The following is a 17,783-nucleotide window of genomic DNA, read 5'->3' on the forward strand; positions in this document are numbered from 1 at the left end:
TTGTCAATATGATGTACAGCCCACAATGACTTCTGTAATGTATTCTAAATTGCCTGAGTCATGAGCAATGATAGTGTAATTCTACAGAAAACTGGAAATCAATTCCTGTCATTGCAGAATAAAACTCCTTTATCAGGGCCCCAGTTCACCAATGTAATGCAGCCGGTGAGAGGTCTGAGATGGCAATCATACCAATTTTACTCAATAAATGGAAATCATGCTTTAGTTACAGTGCTGGGGAAAACTGATACAATACATTTCATTTTCGGATTAAGTTGCTCCTTTCTATCAACAATGGAAAAATAAAGAATTGTCTAAATTGGCACTCTGCACTCATCTGATAATAGAAAATGCCAGCTCAGTGATATCAGTAGAGGTTCTGGACGAGCATATCTTGTAGTGAAGAAGAAAGCTTTACTCACTGTAGCAAGGAAATATTCAACTTTATTTAAAAATAAAAATCTTTAAAACATGCTTCATACCAGGGGTCTCAAACACACTGCCTGTGTGGCACCGGAGCCTAGAGAAATAATGATTACTAGACCCGAGGAGGAAGGGGGCCCGATGATGCCAGACCTGTTTCCAGCTGGACATGCAACCTTGGACGTACATTCAGCTGAAATACAATGCAGCGTAGAGAGCCACCGACTTTCTGCACCATAATCGGCATACACGCTGCTGGCCAATCAAAGACCGGCAGCTGAAGTCGGCGGGCACATCGCAGACGGTGCATAATGTCATTACCATGCGCCACCCCACTCCCATGCAACGGCAATGAAGCAGGAAGAGGATGCTGCTCACCATGGGAGCGAGGACAGGTAAGAAAAAATATTTATTTTTTATATGCATGTGGAGAGCAGCAGGATGGAGGCCATTATTACAGGATGGGGTCCAGGACGGGAGACATTATTAAGGAATAGCGGCCAGGATTAGAGTATAGGGCCAAAACAGAGGACATTATTACGGGATGGGGGGAATTATTACAGGATAGAGGCCAGGACAAAGGACATGATTACAGGATGGGGGCCACAATGGGAGACATTATTACAGGATGGGGGGCATTACTGTAGGGTGGGCGCCAGGACAGAGTACATTATTTCATGAGAAAGGTTCATTACTACAGGATAGGGGCAAGGAAGGGAGACATTTTTATATGATGAGGGACATTAATACAGGATGGGGGCCGGGTTGAGGGACAACTTGGGCCTACTGGGGGTCAATATTATTGAATGGGGGACACTATTACTCCTCAACAGGCAACCTGAGGCCAAGTAACTGCCTTTGGGAGGAAAGCCAGCTATTATGATCTGTAAGGCCCTGAAATAAGCAAGGTATAACAGGTGAAGTGTCAAAGTGTAAAACTGACAGATCTAATATCCTGTAGTACAGAAGTATTGCAAGATATTATATCAGTCTCATATGGCAACGAAGTAAAGAAGTAAAAAAAAAAAAAATTGTAAAAATTAAAAAAAAAATAAAGTATGAAAACAAAATAGAAAATATTTTGCTACTAAAAATGCTGTTTTAAGAAAAAAAAATTAAAGTAACCAAAAAAATTATACATTTGGTATCACTGCATCCATAATGATTCAAGATATAGAACTGTAGAAGTTTTATTCTTTAAATATGTGTGTTGTGTAGTGTAAGTTCAATAAAATACTAACCAATCTTCCCCGGTTTCCAGTGCCGGAACGGTCCTCTTCTCACTCACAAGACTGAAATTCTCACTCACCAGATAACACTGGGGTTTTTGTGTGTAGCTGACATTGCTTTACAATGTGAGTCTATGGAGCGTCGGAACAAGGTTTAGGTTTGGCAAATAAAAAAATTCTTGGAAGTACTTCTTTAAATTAAGTGTTCAAATACTAAAATTCATTATGAAATAGAAGTGGGTATTAAGGCCCCGTCACACTTAGCGACGCTGCAACGATCCCGACAATGATATGACCTGTCAGGGATCGTTGCTGCGTCGCTATGTGGTCGCTGGTGAGCTGTCAAACAGGCAGGCTCACCAACGATCAGGGGAGCAGCGACATCGTGGAAAGAATCTTTCCACGATGTCCTGCTCTGGTTACCAGCCTGCTGAAGCAGGAGCACGCTGGTAACCATGATAAACATCGGGTTACTAGGGGCACACGCGCACCTTTTAACCCACTGTTTATCATGGTTACCACTCTGCTACGGTGAGCGAGAGGTTACCGCTCACTTTAGCAGGCTCGTAACCATGATAAACAACGGGTTACTAGGTGCGCGTGTGCCCCTAGTAACCCGATGTTTAACGTAGTTACCAGCCTGATCGCTGCTCCCGCTGGTCACACACAGCGATGTGTGCTGACCAGCGGGAGAGCAACGACCAAAAAATGGTCCAGGACACTTTACAGCGATCAGCGACCTCACAGCAGGGGCCTGATCGCTGCAAAGTGTCACACATAGCGACATCGCTGGTGAGGTCGCTGTTGCGTCACCAAAACCGTGACACAGCAGCGATCTCGCTAGCGATCTCGCTATGTGAGACGGGGGCTTTACTCAAATGAGAAGGAATTACAGAGGACTGCATAAGTGCATGTTTTGCATAGATAAGACACACATTTGTAACCCCTCCTGGTATTATGGTAAGATTAGTGCATAGAGCATTACCCAAAGTAGAGGTTCTTTGTTAAAACATTGCTACATCCTTGCTTTAATATACACTCTAGATTCTTAATATCATAGAGAAAAGGTAAAAATATTAGTAATTTGAATTGACCAATTAACTATATTGGAGCACTAGTGTAGCATTTTTGTTTCAATTTTTAATTTTTATTCCAATCCCTAAACAATAGTGCCTCTCACAATTTTTGTACCACTATTATCTTAGCCCTGGTTAGCATCCATATAGGATACCCTCTAGATATTAAACAATCTTGAATCCTATCTGAGCTAAAAAATGGCACAGGATGAGGAGAGAAAAAGGTAACTCACTGATAAATAAATGGATATCATCAGTATAAATACTAAATTTGAAGGACACCAAGCCCAAACAATAGCCTGAGATATCTATGTTTTGATGGATGGCAATTGCTAGTGGTTCCTGGCTGATGATAAAGAGAAGTGGGGACAATGGGCATCCCTTCCGTGTCCACTGTTCTATAAAGAATGAAGTAAAGAACTGACCTTGAAATTTTACTCTGGTCTGAGAGACATAGTCAAGAAATTGCAGGAACTGAAGGAATAGACCATGGGTATTCAATTAGCTAAAGCTCAATACTCCCATTTGATAGAATCAAAAGCTTTTAGCAAATCCAGGCTAACCAAAAGTAGTTACTTTTTATTAGAAAAGACTTGGTGTCAAATGTTCACCTATTGTGACTGTTTTTTAATAAGATGGGATAAATAGTGGTTGGTTAGGTCAAATTAGTAAGGACATTAAGGAAGCTGGCCAAAAAACAGGATTTTGGTGAATAATTTACAATCAGTATTAAGAACAGATATTGACCACAGGTTTTAGCAGTGGGGGTCATCCTGTCTGGTTTATGGATCACTAAGATATTTCCAACTGAAAATTTGACTTGGGATTGCCTGACAGGATATAGTTAGAGAATTCAGGGAGGTGTGAGGTTATTCGAGATGCTTTTTTTAAAAATAGAGCTAAAAATCAATCAAGGTTCTATAATACTTTTATGGCTTTTGTCACTACTTTGCAGTACCAAATAAAATACAGTGAAAACTTTTAAAGGTAATCTATCAACAAGTTAGTTGACAGCTTACTCAGTATGCATAGTAATAGAAAAAATAGCTGTCAATCGGCAGCATGTAGGTGTTGGGCAGCCAGCAGTACAAGAATATATTAGACTCATAGTTTTACCCCTAACAGACTGCAAGTTTCTATAAAACAATACCATATTGACACATATCTAACAGGTATCTAAAATAAGCATGTCTTTCAATAAGTCATGCTGCCCTTAGATTATTAAAGGTTAATTTACAGAATCACAATTTTTTCACAAAGCGCAGTTAATGCATACTTATTGGCAATATACAGACTGAAGCCAACATAAAGTTTCTTTTTTGTACCTTTGTGTTTTTTCATCTCTATCTATCCCTCTGTGCATTTAGCTCCAAATAGCCGAATAGACAGTCCTATACTTATCTGCTAAAACTACAATTCACAGCAACACTTGATTCTTCTCAGTCCTGCAGACCACCTCCTCCCTATATTGTGTGCTCCTGTCTATCATCACCTCTCTGAGTTTCCATCCAGCTAATTTAAGTGAAGCATTCGACTTACGCTTTTGTGCACTCTCTGCCCCTGTACAGTAACCTACATGACTGAGTTTATCTTCTACCATCTACATCAGTAGAGCTGCTTGGTGATTTTACATTATTAGATGGTTCTAGCAGAGCTCAACTGTCCTGCATTCCTCCACAATGTCAGTGCAGAGTGTGTTTGTTTCCTGCCGTAGACATATCAGTTACTGTATGTGAAACTACAAATGCTGTTCTATAGATGCATAAAGCAGAAGATAATCTGCAGTCATATGCATAAACAGAGCAGCATTTGTAGATTCATGTCACTGATCTCTCAGCAGAAAGTAACAAACATAGCTCAACTACTCTGTCTTTGTCCACCGAGCCTCATCCTGCAGTATATCATCTTCTCAGCCCCTCTATATTGAGTCCCCTTCTGCAGTATATCTCTCCTCTTTGCCCCTTCCTGCATTATTTATTTCCTCTCAGCCACCTGTACACAGCCCATGCTGTAGTACATCTACCTTTTTGGTTATTAACACACTCACACACCAGTGCTTCCTGGTATGAACTACCACAATGTCATAAAGTAGGCTGTTTCCCTTTCCATGACAAGTTCCTCACATCAGAAGCTATGTACGAGATAGCACAGCTATGTTTTCAGGTAGTCTGCTGAGAAACTACACTGCACATTATCAACCATGAGCTGGAACTAGTAAAGGACTATCAAATCAAAACTGAAGTGTAAACAATAGAGCTTAGAGGGGCATTCTCAGAGGGGTGATATGTGCAAAATAGGACAGATTTAAACTTCGGTTAACTTGGCAAAACTTGTGTGTACATGGAAGGAGCCCCAGCGAGGTAGTCGTGGGCGAGCTGTAGTCCCCACTCGCTATGGCACCCTACAGACAATACGTGTCCTCCCTCTGAAGTGTGGCTGTGTATGTGTTGCTCTTCACTTACTTCAAGCCATCCGATTGCGGCTGTCTCCAGGCATTTCTCTTCTGGGACCAGGGCAGCAAGAACTTCAGAGGACACAAGGCTCTTAACCAGAACTTGAACTTTACTTGGGGAAGAGGGATATATACAGTATTTACAGGCAGATATAATGGATAAGGCCCGACAGGCTATCATCTCTCTCACAGGCACTGACAACATCTTCAGCCCCGGTTCCCTCTTTAAGTGAAGCATCTCTTGCGACTCTATCTCTAGTCCACGAGACTCTTCTGTAACATTAACAGTGACCTGGATCAAATATCTCCCCCACGTCCTAGTCTGGAGTCCTATTTATCTTCTTCTGCTTCCTGCAGACTAGAAGTGCCTCGGGTCCTCACTAGCTCTGATGAGTTTCTCCGACCAGCTAACAGGACTCTTGCTCTTGCGTGAGGAGACTTGCACAGTAGTGATCCCACTGTCTGAGGGTGTAGAGCTCCCGTCTACCCTAGCAGCCACTATAGTCAGGCTGCCCGCACGATTCCCCGTACTGTCTCTTAATGGCCTCTGGACACTAAAACCAAGGCTTTTTGTCAATGTGCCCACCCCCTGTGAGCTGTCATCACACAGCATTAACTCTTCACTGCCTGCAACCCTGCTAGCAGACTCAACATGACATCTGCACTCAGAACAGTGGCATCTTGTGGCCGTTTACAGGTACTGCAGCCCACAACGAATTATGCCAGGAACAAGCTCTATATCACTCAAGGCTTGATCCGGGCACTAAGTTCCCCCTTTACTCTACTGACTGGACCAGTAAAGCTAACCCCTTAGCTTGGTCTACCAACAGTTCAGAGAGGTCTGACTTCAGGAACACTCCCTTTAACTATCTCAGTACCAAGGGAAGGCTAAGCCCTTCCCCACTATTACATACACATAATGTGTACATTATTATAAGACGACATTGTCATTTTTAGAATAACTCTTTAAGGCGTACCTCTAGTGTAAAAAGAAAACAAACAAAACTTCACAGCACTATTAGATCCTTAGGTGCACCACTTGTGCAGTACTTGTTATGGCTTTCATTTCAGGCCTCAGTCTTTCATACTGCAAATCTTTCTTTCTTCCTAAACCACTAACTTTAAGTTCTTATAATTGTTTGCCAGATTTCTGATATAGTTCAGCTGCAATCTGGTCATGGCCACAGTTTAAAAAGCCTACACAATATGCTCCTTTGCCTTCACTCCACCTCTTTAACACTGCAGAGAGAAAGACTGACTGCTTACAACAGTGCTAACTATGACTTTGCTAGCTACCATGTTTCCTCTACAAAGACTACTTACAATCTCATGATTTGAGATTTTTATTTTATTTTACTTTTTATGTGTCTCTCTATATTGCCAGTGTGAAATAAAGAAAGTTACATTAATGTCACGTTCCTACTTCAGTCATTTACTGAAATGAAGTGTGCATCCTTCGAATGTCACGGGGTACCACAACAGAGAGTGGTCTCCTCTAGTTCAGGGGTCAGAAGAACACTGTTATGATCTGCAACAAGTACTAAGGAAAGAAGGGGAAAGCTATCCCTACAGTAAGAATAAGCTGAATCCCTACGGTGTAGTGGGCTGCCCGTTCCTTGCGAACAGACTCGCCTTAGTTCTCGGCTGGTCTGAACGAAGACCTATAGCATAAAGGAAGGAGTCCCTAAAAGAACTAAGAACTGGAACAAAAATGGGACACCTCCTTAACAGAGAAGATTGTTGCAGAACACAAAAAGATAAACTGACAAAAAGGTACTAGAGGTCCCAGAAGGACCAAGCGAACTGACAGAGATAGGCACAGAAGCACCTGGCTAGCAAAACAGTCAAACAACACTGAAGTCCAGCAAAGTCAAAAGGGCAGAGCTGGAATATATGACCATAAAACACAAGATGGAAAAAACAAACAGGAGGGTTCTAACAGTACCCCCTCTTTTATGAGGATCCTTCGGATCCTCCAGGCCCAGGCCTGTCCGGAAACCTCTTGTTGAAAGCTCTAACAAGCCTAGGAGCAGAGACATCTTCCGCCCTTACACAAGAGTTATCTTCGGGACCGAAACCCTTCCAGGAGACGAGATACTGTAATCTCCCTTTATGCCATCTAGAATTCAAGATACGAGAAATTTCATATTCGAAGTCTTCCACCACAGGAGGAACTGTGACAGTGGTATCCCTATCTGATACATTAGCCTTTTTCAACAATGAAACATGAAACACAGGATTAATCTTCCAGGAAGTAGGGACATCCAACCTAACCGCAGACGGGTTAACAACCTGAAGAACTTTATATGGACCCACAAACTTAGGACCCAGTTTTTTTAGAGGGAATCCTCAACTGCAAGTTCCTTGAGGACAACCAAACCATGTCACCCACAGTAAACAAAACCTCCTTACGTTTCCTGTCAAAATACTTCTTGGACTTCTTGCTAGCCTCTTGAAGGTTGCAACGTACATTAGTCCAAACTCTCTCCAAATCACCGGAAAAATTCTCCTCCTCCAGCACCGCCGACCCCAATATGGAGAACGAACCAAAAGACGGATGTCTCCCAGTACAACAAAAAAAAGGAGAACACCCAGCAGAGGAGGATGTATGATTGCTAAGAGCAAATTCCGCGAGAGGCAGAAACTCAGACCACACCTCTTGATTGTCCACCACAAAACAACGCAAAAACTGTTCTACATCCTGGTTCTTTCTTTCAGTCTGTCCATTAGACTCAGGATGATACCCAGACAAAAATGACAAATGGACTCCCAACCTGTCACAAAAAGCATGCCAAAAGCAAGCCACAAACTGAGGTCCTCTATCAGAAACAATATCCGTGGGAATGCCATGAAGCTTGACAATCTCCTTAACAAACGCCTTAGTGAGTGTCTTGGCGCAGGGCAACTTAATGAATGGAACCAAATGACACATCTTACTAAAACGGTCCACGACCACCCAGATGACAGTAAAACCCTCGGACACAGGCAGATCAGTAATAAAATCCATTGTCAGATGCGTCCAAGGCGCACTAGGAACCTCCAGAGGGCAAAGCAACCCCGCAGCAGGAGTATGTGAAGCCTTTGACCTATCACACACAGTACATTGACGCACCCACTTGATGACTTCTTTCTGCCATCTAGGCCACCAAAAACTGCGACTGATAAGTCTCTTAGTCTCAGAAATTCCTGGATTACCTGCCAACTGAGACTCATGGCACTCCACAAACAAATCTCTCCTAAAGGCTCTAGGCACAAACAACCTCCCATGGGGAGTGTTAGATGGAGCATCATCTTCAGCTTTCAGAATCCCATTCTCCAAAATGGAGTCCAATGCCACCACCACAACTCCTTTCTGTAAAATGCTCTCCTCCTCCTCGGCACCGACCGTAGGAGAGAAGCTGCGAGATATAGCATTGGCTTAAACATTCTTAGTACCAAGGATATAGGTAACAGAAAAATGAAACCGAGAAAAAAAAAGTGCCCACCTAGCTTGACGGGCATTCAAGTGCTTGGCAGCATCCAGATAGATCAAATTCTTATGATCTGTAAAAACCTGAATAGGAAATCTAGCGCCTTCCAAAAAATGACGCCAATGTTCAAATGCAAGTTTAATAGCCATCAACTTCCGATTTCCAACATCATAATTCAGTTCGGTTTCCGAAAATTTTTTCGAAAAGAAGGCACAAGGATGTACTCTACCCCTGTTCTCCTGAGACAAAACTGCTCCAACCCCCACCGATGAATCATCGACCTCGACCAAAAAAGGCTTGGTCTCATCAGGCTGCATAAGGATAGGGGCAGAACTGAACCTCTCTTTGAGATACTCAAACGCTTCAATGGCCTCAGTAGTCCACTGGACCGTATTCGCACCTTTCCTGGTGAGATCAGTTAGAGGCTTAACAATTACAGAAAAATTCTTAATGAATTTCCTGTAATAATTGGCAAAACCCAAAAATCTCTGTATAGATTTCAAACCAATAGGCCTAGGCCATTCCAACACAGCCTGAACCTTCATCGGGTCCATCTCAAAGCCCTCGCTGGAGACAATGTAGCCCAAAAAACTAATTTTCTGCACAGCGAACTCACATTTCTCCAGTTTAGCAAAGAGTGAATTATCACTCAATAACTGCAAAACTTCATGTACACTCTGCCAATGGGACTCCAGATCTGGCTAATAAATCAAAATGTCATCTAACTACACAACCACATTCTTACCAATCAAAGGTCTCAGGATGTCATTAATAAGGTTCTGAAAAAATGCAGGTGCATTGGTAAGACCAAAAGGCATCACCAGATTCTCAAAATGACCTACCGGAGTGTTAAAAGCAGTTTTCCATTCATCACCCTCCTACACTCGTAACAAATTGTATGCCCCCCGGAGATCAATCTTAGAGAACCACTTGACCTCCACTACCTGGTTAAATGAGTCACGAATTAATGGCAATGGGTAGGAATTGCGTACAGTAATGTTATTAATTTCACGAAAATCCAGACATGTACGTAAACCCCCGTCCTTTTTTTTAACAAAGAAAAATCCAACTGCCACAGGCGACTTAGAAGGTCTAATGTGGCCAACAGCCAGGCTAGTCTGTATGTATTCCTCCAAGGCCTTTCTTTCAGGGATAGTCAGATTAAACAAGCGACTCTTGTGAAGAGTAGCTCCCGAAACAAACTCAAAGGCGCATAATCCCTATGAGGAGGTAAAACTTGCGACTCCTCCTCCAAAAAAAACCTCCAAAAATCTTGAATAGGTACAGGTAATTTCCCTTTTCCCACAGTCGCAATGCGACCATTACAACATTTATCATAGCTCTTCGGACTCCAAGACTTTATCATATTAGTAGACCAGTCCAGCAAAGGATTGTGCAGTTTTAACCAAGGCAATCCTAGAACGACCGGAGAGGGTAAATTATTTAATACAACCAAGTCCAAAATTTCTTGACGAACTCCATTGATAGTGAGGGGAAATGCAGCAACCTTGTCAGTAATACATTTCAAGGGAGTGTTATCAATTGCAATCACAGAAATAGGTGATGACAAAGGTTTGGATTTCAATTTAAGTTTTTCCAAAAACCCTTTATCAATCACATTAAGTGTTGAACCACAATCAACAAATACCTGAAATTCAATCAAATTTCCCTGCAAATTAGTACTCCCTGAAAGAAATACTCCTGCAGAGCGTAAACAAGCTATACGGGCGTGCCTGACCTTTTTTTTTTCTTTACTTAAACGAAGCTCACAATACTTAATCAAATGGTCAGCTTTACCACAATAAAGACACAATCCCTCGGTGAATCTCCGGTCTCTTTCCTGAGAGCGGAGCGACATCGCCCCAACCTCCATCGGTTCTCCGCCGTCAGAGCAGATTTTCTGGGGACTAGGACCTGGCATTACAGGAGTCTTTATCTCATTCAGCCTAGATCTCAGCCTCCTATCCACAGGAACAGCTAATTGCATGGCATCCTGCAGAGTCTCAGGTGCGGGGAATGCAATTAGCAAATCCTTAACCCTTTCACTCAGACCAGCAAGAAATAAACATTTCAGAGCAGGATCATTCCATTTGGCTTCTGAAGCCCATCTTCTAAAGTGTGTACAATAATTTTCAACATCACCTGATCCCTGATTCAAACACCTGAGTTCAGCCTCAGCAGATGAGATTCGATCAGGATCATCATATAATAGACACATAGCAGAAAAAAATTCTTCTACCGACCTTAAGCATGGATCATTAGGTTGGAGAGAAAAGGACCACCCCTGTGGTTCATTGCGCAAAAGTGACATAATAAAACCAATGCGCTGTGATTCATTCCCAGAGGACCTTGGTCTCAAACGAAAATATAACAAACAAGCATTTTTAAAGGAAAAAAAATCTTGCTGTTTACCATAAAAAACATCAGGCAGTCCTACCTTGGGTTTGACAAAATGCGCTCCAGAACAGCTACTCATGTGTTGCTGAAGCTCGGCCACCTCCAGAGACAATCCCTGCAGGCGTTGAGCCAAATCCTGGACGGAAACCATACTGATCCCCGAATTTCTTTCCTTTTTGCTTTTTTGTCTCCTACAGCTTTAGGCTAAGTGCCCACGATGCAGAAATGCTGCAGATTTTTTCCGCATCTCCCTGGCAGGAAAAACGCATGCGGATTTTACATGCAATTTTCATGCCAGGTAGAAGCGTTTGTCAAGCGTTTTTGCATGCATTTCTGCATGTGGGTTATCAAGCGCTTTTCCAAGCGATTTTTGCATCACTTGGAAAAGTGCTTGACAACTTGGTCACACTATATAAATCCATACAACCGGCATGGATTTATATAGTGTGACCAAGTTAATAGTTAAAAAAAAGAATAAAAATGGTAAAAAATAAAAACATTATACTCACCTTCTGATGGCCCGCGGTCTGCTCTCCGGTGTGTCCGGTCTGTTGTACGGCTCGCGGTGGTGTAAAAGGACCTTCCATGACGTCATTTAGTCATCAGCGGTCGCGTGACCTGTCACATGACTAAATGACGTCATGGAAGGTCCTTTTACACCATCAAGAGCCGCCTGGGAACCAGGACGCATCATACAGGAGACCGGGGGACATCGGAAGGTGAATATAAAATATATTTTTTATTTTAAATTCTTTTTTTTACAGGTACTATGGTACTGGGGTCTGGATGAGAGTCTCCTCTTCTCCTGACCCGGGTACCATCTGCACCTTGAATCGCTTAATATCCGCATGTGCACATGTAGTCATGCGGATATTAAGCGATTCAATGCAAGTCAATTGTGGCAATTACGCTGCGTGTCTGCAAAATTAATGGACATGCTGCGGATTTTTCCGCAATGATAATCCACAGTGGAAATTTCCGCAGCATGTGCACTGCACATGCGGACTATCATTAGGGACCATGGGGCACATATTACCAAGCGTTTTTTAAGGGTTTTCACTGCAGAAATTCTGCGGCAAAAACGTTTGAAAAATGCATAGTGGACACGCAGCCCAACATCCTGAGTTGTCTCAGCTGTTTGTAGTTCTACACTCCCCTCTGGTATAAGTACTCACCTCTTTGCTTTAGTAGCTGCCAGTGATAGCTTGCTATACCTTGGAGTTGGTTTGGGAGTTACGAGCAGTGGATTGAGAAGGCGTTTTGGAGTCATCTCTGGAAGTTGCTGTTTGGAAGTTTGTTTGGTGCTATCCTCATCTTCCTGTTTGGTTTATCCCACCCTTCCTCTCCCGTAAAATACCATTCCTTAGTCTGGGTGTGCTGAGAGTGATTGCTGTTTTCTTTACCCTTGTCTGTAACCCTTTGTGTCTATATTATAGAGGAGGACTAGTGTTCTATCTGCCCGACGCACTAGCCAGGGCCGTGCTTAGGGCAAGAAAGATATTAGGAACATGATCACCGTACGGGGTGAAAGAACCCATCTAGGGACATCAGTGAGCTCAGGGTTGCACAGGACAAGATTCAGGGGTGCCCCTTTAATCTTTCCCTAGTTGAAGTGCTTCCCTTCCCATTCGTCCCACCGTGTGCCGTCTGGTTCCTTAGTGGAGTGTGACATTGAGTGAGTGAAGCTAAAGAACAAGAAAGAGGACTAGTCATTTAATACTAGTCCAGAAACTTGAATTTTCAACTGGACTGTAAAAGTAATATTGATGGGGGTTTTGAAATGTATAGCCTGTCGCTAGGATAGAACATCGAAATCAGAAGAAACTCAGCATCCACCCAATCACCATGTCCAGCAACAGCTATAATCACATGTGGCCCGATTCATCAAGACCAGTGTGAACAACTCCGGTCTTGATGAGGAGATGTCCAAGAGAAACAATAAATCCTGGCACTCACGTGTGCTCAATTAAACCTTTTTATTCCACACACCTCTAAATGTTTCAGCTCATCCAGAGCCTTTGTCAATTGTGAATCTGGATGAGCTGAAACGTTTTGAGGTGTGTGGAATAAAGATGTTTAATTGACCACACGTGAGTGCCAAGATTTCTTGTTTCTCTTGGATATACTACTTCCTCCATGAGCACCATATGAGGATATGGAGTGCCGACCATCTTCTTTTACTTGATGAGGAGATGTACTGGAGTCAGACGCATATGCCTCTTCATAAATCGGGAGCGCAACAAATCCTACTCAAGTCCCTACTGAAGTAAGATTTGTGCTGTAGCCAACAACATAACCTGTCATGAATTTCATGAGCAGCAGTCACCACACCCCAATCCTGCCCCAGCTCTGCCCACTTTGTCGGAGCTGAGCAAAAATGGCACAGAATGCCAAAAGTTGCAAAATTTTAGCACAGTCTCAATTTGGACCAAAACTATGTGACTTTTCAATTCTTTTTCAGCCAGAATATTGGCGTAAAATCTTTAAGGAATTAGGCCCATAGTGTACGGAGCAGGTATACCAATGCTCCTTACACTGTGTAATGTCGGTTCTCTTTTACTTTAACTCAGCTTCCATTGAAAGGAATGAAAGCTGCCCTTTTGTCCCCAAAAACAGAGTTGATGTCTGCTGTCAGACCCCCATCAATGTGATGTTGATGAATTATCCTAAGGATAGGCATAACATATCAAAGTTCCCATACATGCCATTTAAACTAGCGCATAAAAAAAGAATATGTCCAGAATAGAATTTGTTATCTTTGATTTCATTTAACTTTTTCAAATTTGCAGACAAGCATATAATGATTTCTAAAAGATGTAAGTTAGCCAAAATGTGTGACAATGAGAATTACATTTATTACCTAAGTATGTCTCAGAAAGTTGGTGTAAGAGTAGACGGTCTTCAGCATGTGTATTCATCCACATTTTGAGAGGTAATTTCCAATCCATATCCTCACTTGTCATAGCCAGGATACCCACACAGCTCAAAACTGAAGGACTTACATTTGCTAATGTTTCAAGCTAAAAAGTAAAAAAAGAGATACTATATTATATTTAGTCATACAATTGATCTTGATGATCTTGCTGTGTGTTTTTCATGTGACCACAGTGCCACCCTCTGTTCAGTCTCAAATACAAGAGTTCATTTTGTAGCATCTACAAGGGAAAAATGCAGAAGATACAGCATCAAATGAAGGTCTTCTTTAAATCTTATTTGTTGAAATTCAACCAAGAAAAGTTAAATTAAAGCTTATAACACTTACTATGGTACAATTAACTTCTCCAGAAACCACATAAAATTCTTAAACCGTAAAGCCATAGGGAAAATGTTTGAAAGCGCACAGTTTTAAAGATATAATTATCACTGATATATTGTACAAAGAAAACTTGATAATATATTGTTTTTTCTTACCTCCCAGAAAACAAGAAGTGAGTCAGAGAGCCGTATCCGCTCATTATTTTCAGAGATAAAAAATTCTGACAAAATAGAGTAAAACTTTGTTAATTGGTCTCAAATACATACACTTCTACTGACAGGGTTGACCTTATGCAAGGCATGATAAATCAGTGGCATGGCTAGACACACATGAATAGACAGCAGTATACTGCCATCAGCACCCTGGTGATAGGTAAGGATAGATGACATGATGACAAAGATATCAGGTTAGGCGTAAACAATCTAGCTGCACCCATGTAAAAAAAAAGTAAAAAGGAATTGTATCTTAGTTATCTACATATATCACAGTATCCTGTAAAGATGAATTGATCTTTTGAAATTCAAATTTGCTAAATTTTCCCACAAAAAATCAAATTGCGGCAAATAAATTTGCACGCATCTATATACTAGGAAGCTAGTAATTACTAGGACATTGCATATGGGTGGAGGAGAGACAGAGGACCCCAATGACCATAAGAGCTTACACTCTATAGAACAGAGAGGACTCTGCTGACAATAAGAGCTTATACTCTACAGAAGAGAGGACTGTGCTGACAAAAAGAGATTACACTCTACAGTAGAGAGACAGAGGACCCCACTGACCACAAGAGTTAACACTCTATAAAAAAGAGAGGACTCTACCTACACCCTACAGTAGAGAGAGAGAAGACCCTGCTGTCCATATGAGCTAACATTCTACTATACAGAAGAGAGAGAAAGGACCCTGCTGATCATAAGAGCTTACACTCTACAGGAGAGAGAGGACCCTGCTGCCCATAAGAGCTTACACTCTACAGGAGAGAGAGAAAGTATACCACTGTAAGAGATTACACTCTACAAGAGAAAAAGGACCCCGTTGACCTTAAGAGCTTACACTCTACAGGACAGAGAGAGGACCCTGCTGATCATAAGAGCTTGCACTCTACAGCAGGGTTCTCCAACTCCAGTCCTCAAGGCCCCCCAACAGATCATATTTTCAGGATTTCCTTAGTATTGCCCAGGTGATAATTACATCACCTGAACAGGCAATAATTCCATCACCTGTGTAATAGTAAGAAAATCCTGAAAAAATGACCGGCTGGTGGGACTTGAGGACTGGAGTTGGGGAACACTGGTCTGCAGGAGAGAGAGGACCTTGCTGCTCATAAGAGCTTACGCTCTACAGGAAAGAGGCCGATGTATTAATGCAAAAGGACATTACCACACTCTCTGATGCTTCAGCAAAGTGGGAAGCAGTGATGGAGAAGTTTTGGGTTTTGTTTTCACAAATTGAATCTCAAAATGTTTTAATTTGCGTTAAACGACGAATTTCAGGAAATTTAATTTTCTGCAGATCGATCCGTTCATATCCAATATACGGCTATCTATGTGAGTGTCTGTAAAAGTCACTAATGTCAATTACTATGACATCAAGTGCTCAGTACTTACCTACTGGTGACACATGCTGTATGTATATGTAGAGACTAATATGACTTCCAGGGGACTTATCCTTTGTCTGAACATCTGATTGTCTACAGTTTTACATACATTTGGCTTTCTAATATGATTACTCATTATGGCTCCTTTTGACTAGCTTTTATGTATCTATTGCTTTATATCTAGAGTGCTTATGTTTATATCATCAGCGTTGGACTGGGTTGCCAAGGGCCCACCAGTACCATTGACTACGCGGGCCCAGTTTTCAGTTACATGGAATATTACATTACCCTCACTCATAAATTTACCTCTGCTTCTATATAATGCTAAACTGAATAGTTTGTTACATTAATTATGAAATGCTGCCTTTGTCTGTATATAGTTAATCAAGTATAATGTGACAACTACTGCTTATGTAGGGAGCCCACTTCTACACAGGGGCCCATCAGGGGTTTCACCTGTTCTCCTGTGGGCCAGTCTTAGCTTGCATATTTTGTCACATGATGTCACATTATTTCTGTAGGAATATGTATATTGATTGTCTATATCATAATTCTGGAGCTTTTAAAAGTTGTGTCTTCAACTGCGTTTAATCTTGACCATGATATGGTCCCCCATGATATGCTGGTTGTGCTATTATTAATAATAATTAATATTAATAATAATAACATAATTCTTTTATGGAGATTCCCTGGACTGTTGCTTGGTGCAGACCTTGGTGATCTTTACTATACATGGTCTTACACTTGTGATCTTTAGTTGACTAATTATGGACTTCACAATAAATTGGCCACTTATTCTGATAACTTAGGTGTATCAAAGTAAGAGAGCAGAATAGCAATGTGTCCAAACAATTTGGAATTAATGATTGTAAGGTGTAATATCACTTTGTGGAGATTTATTCTCAATTTGACATTAAATGGAATATGTCAGCTCATTGTACGCTCCCAAATAAATCACATGTGTGTGTAGGTTATAAGAACACATGTGAATCCATACCCTTATTAAGCAAAAATATTGCACTGTTGCAGAGAAATACACTTTAAATGTGATATGCAAATGAGGTGGGAAGTGCTCTGGGCAGGAAGGAGCACTTCCACCAATCTGGCTCCCAGCTCCATTCTCAGCCTAACTTTACCCTCTATTAGGTGATTGACAATTAAGTAAAACTGATACAAGATGTCAATCTCCTAATGAAGGGTGGCATTAGGTTGAGAAAGGAGCTGAGGCAGTGAAAGTGCTCCGTCCCGCCAAGAGCACTTCCAGCCTCACTTGCATATCACTTCTAAAGTGGATTTCTCTACAACAGAGAAGTATTTTTGGATGGGGGGATGAGCTGACAGATTCCCTTTAAATGGCCTAAATCAAATTAAATGCAGTGCGATGATAGCTATTACAGAATTAAATATGCACAGCCCAAAGAAGGTGGGGGTGGGGGAGGCTTTTGTAATAAAAATGAGCAAACACACCTCCATATTCAGACAGTAAAACAGGGTAGCAAGATGTAATTATCTCCTAATCTGCCAGTCTTGCTGACCATGGTATAATTATGAAGTGTTGTAGAAAAAGATAATAAATTGCTATAATTATACAGAGTTTTGCTGTACAGACACGCAGTTTATTTTAAACATATTAATTACCATAAACTATTTTGGTACATAAACAACACATAAGATTAACACTGAGAGAATAAAAGAGTTGACTGCTAAATCTGATATGCTAATTACTTACTGCCTAATAACTAGAATACATGTGGGATTTACATTGTCTGTACTTCAAGCAAATATCAGGGCTAATTATTGAAGTGGGTACATAGTCACTTCTCAAAGTGATCCAATCTGATATAACCTAAAACATAAAGTTTCACTTTTAGGGTCTATTCCCA

General features: G+C 41.4%; 1 protein-coding gene across 1 annotated transcript in view; it reads right to left on the bottom strand.

Annotated features, from left to right (window-relative positions):
* LOC141213014 (uncharacterized) overlaps positions 1 to 17,783 on the bottom strand; it is a 903,379-nt gene that overhangs the window by 485,344 nt on the left and 400,252 nt on the right. The window contains 2 exon segments of the mRNA XM_073665145.1: positions 13,908 to 14,067; positions 14,459 to 14,523. Of these exon segments, the coding sequence (XP_073521246.1) occupies positions 13,908 to 14,067; positions 14,459 to 14,523 (225 nt within the window).

This window comes from Phyllobates terribilis, unplaced genomic scaffold (genome assembly GCF_046119375.1).
Source record: "Phyllobates terribilis strain yellow unplaced genomic scaffold, ASM4611937v1 Scaffold_2__4_contigs__length_985480577, whole genome shotgun sequence".
NCBI lineage: Eukaryota > Metazoa > Chordata > Amphibia > Anura > Dendrobatidae > Phyllobates > Phyllobates terribilis.